The 2903-nt window shown below is 54.0% G+C and overlaps 1 protein-coding gene across 1 annotated transcript in view; it reads right to left on the bottom strand.

Annotated features, from left to right (window-relative positions):
* LOC114066797 (protein shisa-6-like) overlaps positions 1 to 2903 on the bottom strand; it is a 31695-nt gene that overhangs the window by 12265 nt on the left and 16527 nt on the right. Inside the window, exon 3 of the mRNA XM_027901780.1 lies at positions 542 to 694. Coding sequence (XP_027757581.1) covers positions 542 to 694 — 153 coding nt within the window. The remainder of the gene's footprint in view (positions 1 to 541; positions 695 to 2903) is intronic.

Raw genomic sequence — 2903 nt, 5'->3', positions numbered from 1 at the left:
ACAGGCCCATCCCCAAGAGTCACCCCCTGTGCCCCAGAGGATCATCCAAAGCCTCCTGCAGCTCTGGCAGCCTTGGGGCTGTGCCCACTGCCCTGGGGAGCCTGTTCAGTGCCCAACCAGCCTGTGGGGGAAGAACCTTTTGCTGAGATCCACCCTGAGCCTGCCCTGACACAGCTCCAGCCATTCCCTGGGGGCTGTCCCTGCTCCCCCCAGAGCAGAGCTCAGTCCTGCCCCTCCTCTGCCCCTGCCCATACAGGAAAAAGGATTCTCAGCAAACTCCATCAGGAGCAGTCTGAGGTGGAGGAGTGGGAGGCAGCACAGCAAGGAGGTCAGTAAGCAAATGACCACATGTACTCTGCCAGTAATGAAATGACTCGTTGCCTCTCCTCATCCTTGATGGGAAGCAACAGCCAAAGGAATCATTACTGGAGATGCCAACCCGGGAGAGCAGAGCAGAGGGAGGAGGTTATTGCCTGAACACTGAGCCCAGTGAAGCTCAAAACAAAGAGATACAAAGGAAATGAAACGAGCTGACACCTACTTAGTCTCTTCAGAGATGAATATTTACTTGGGTTTGTCTTGACAGCAGACTCGTAGGATGGTGGGAGGTGAGAGAGGTTCTGGAAGGACCTGGAGAAGGACAGGTCGTAGGGTTCGGTGGCAGAAGTGAGGATGTTGTTCATTCGTGGCTTGTCTGCAAGAAAAACAACAGAGAAAGACAGGTCTACAGTGTGCACCAACCTGAGAGGAGAGAGGCAAGTCATTCCCAAACTCCAGCAGGCAGGGAAGCTGTACCAGAGCCAGCCCCAGTGACAGGATCCTGGACACAATTCAATCTGGCACCAGCAGAGCAGAGAAATGGATCCTGGGGAGATGTTTCCTTGTCCACAGTGATTATGGAGAGAAGCAAACTGCTGCCTTGAGAGCACCTGGAGCAGGGGGGGAGGGGGGTCTGGGCTGTCAGTCACCCACTCACCGTGGGGAGCTGTGGACTGACCCCAGTGCAGCCTGAACCGGCTCAGGCAGCATCACCCACCTTCACCCCCTCAGACTGTGCTCTGCCCACCCCAGAGACACAGAAACAAGTCTGTGGGCTCACTGTAACTGGGGCTGATCATCAAATTGCCCTCTCATTGGGCCACACCTCTGGTTAATGCCATAAGCCTGGAAGCTCCAGGGAAACACGGGGCCATGGCCCCAGAGGTTCTGGTGGGATCTGGGGATGTTCTTGCTCCCCCTGCACGCAGAGGGGTGTGAAGTGGGACTGAGGGACCACGTCTGGGTGCAGTCAGATGACCAGGCAAGGTGTTTGAGAGGTCTCTGAGGTAGGAAAGTGCTGTCCCTGAGGGGTGGAGGGTGCATGAGGGTGCCCCCCACCTGAGGGGTGGAAAGTGCCCCTCTACTGATGTTCATTTTGTTGGTCACTGGGGGAGTCCCCAGCCAGTGTCTCAGTGCCCTCTGTCAGGATTTAAAGCTGAGGGCACTGGCAATAAAGATTAGCACTGAGCCTGGATGCTAAAATTCAAGTCCAGACTATCTGTGAGGTTTTGAGTCCTTGTTCCTTTGCTGCAAGCTGGAAAATGAGCTGTCATCAGCTCAGCCAAGGGACAGGGACCTGTTGAATGGCATTTATAACTCCCAGGTGTTCAGATATTAAAATAGGCAGACGTGAAAGTGTTTAACAAAGCAAAAACTTCAATGATTGGAAGCAAAGGGAGAACAGATTGCAGTGGGCTCTGTGGGAGCTCATAGCAGTGACGGGGTTGCATTAGCTGCATGAAAAAGGCCAAGCCAGTGGCCACTTCAAATATGGCCTGAAAATGAAATCAGAAGGCTAAACCCTCTGCAGCAGCTGGGGAGCAGCAGGATGCCCAAGCCTTGGGTTTCCGTGTTCCTGTGGTACAGCCCTAAAATGTGCTCATGAAGAGCAATGCAGTGTGTGCTCAGTATGCCCTCAGCAGCCTGCAGGCCCCCCTGAGCTCCTCTCAACCATGGGCTGGTTGAGACCACAGCACGGATTCTGACCAGAAGTGACAGAGCAGCAGGGGAATTTCTCCTCAGCAAATGTGTTGGTTCTGTGCAGTCTCGAGTCATTTGCCAGCTTCTCCCACCTCCCAGAAAAATTAAAGGCAAAATCCACCCCAGTACAGTGCAGGTATTTCACAGACAGTTTTCTAGACCTGGTTTGGAGGTTAAATTGTTTCCTTCAAAAAATATTTGCAGAAGTTAGGCCAGCCCCTCCCCTGCTGCCTTCCTCCCGTGTCCTGCTGGACAGCAGAACATCTTCCTTCTCTCTGAGGTTCTCATTTCACTGTGTCCTTGGTGCTCTCTGCTGCCTAGAAATGAGCCCAGCAGCTAAATGTGTGTCTGGTTTGGGGATCCAGAGCTGCCTTCACAACTGTTCTCCCACTGTGACTTCCCCAGGGTGTTTTAAACCTCCCATCACCCACCCTTCACATTGAACACACGTTTCTCAAAGACAGGCTGATTCAGCCTTGTCTTCCAGCACAGCCCTGCCCGTGATTTCCCAAAGGCAGCGTGGTCACAGCCCTCCTCTCACAGAGTTACAAGTACAGTGGTCAATTCAGAGCCACCTGAACCATTTGTGTCACTCCAGATCTTCTCAGACACCCACAAAGGGCTGAAAGGAGTGGGGTAGGACCTACCAGAGGTCTGATGTCACAGAGCCACAGAATCCCAGAATGTGCTGAGCGGGAAGGGACCCACAAGGATCATCCAGTCCAACCCTCAGCCCTGCACAGCCCCATCCCCAAGAGTCACCCCCTGTGCCCCAGAGGATCATCCAAAGCCTCCTGCAGCTCTGGCAGCCTTGGGGCTGTGCCCACTGCCCTGGGGAGCCTGTTCAGTGCCCAACCAGCCTGTGGGGGAAGAACCTTTTGCTG

Source organism: Empidonax traillii, unplaced genomic scaffold, assembly GCF_003031625.1.
Source record: "Empidonax traillii isolate 1590-97213 ecotype Southwest subspecies unplaced genomic scaffold, ASM303162v1 scaffold813:size283722, whole genome shotgun sequence".
Classification (NCBI taxonomy): Eukaryota; Metazoa; Chordata; class Aves; order Passeriformes; family Tyrannidae; genus Empidonax; species Empidonax traillii.
The sequence above is the reverse complement of the archived record's forward strand: the minus strand, read 5'-3'. Positions and strand labels throughout refer to the sequence as shown.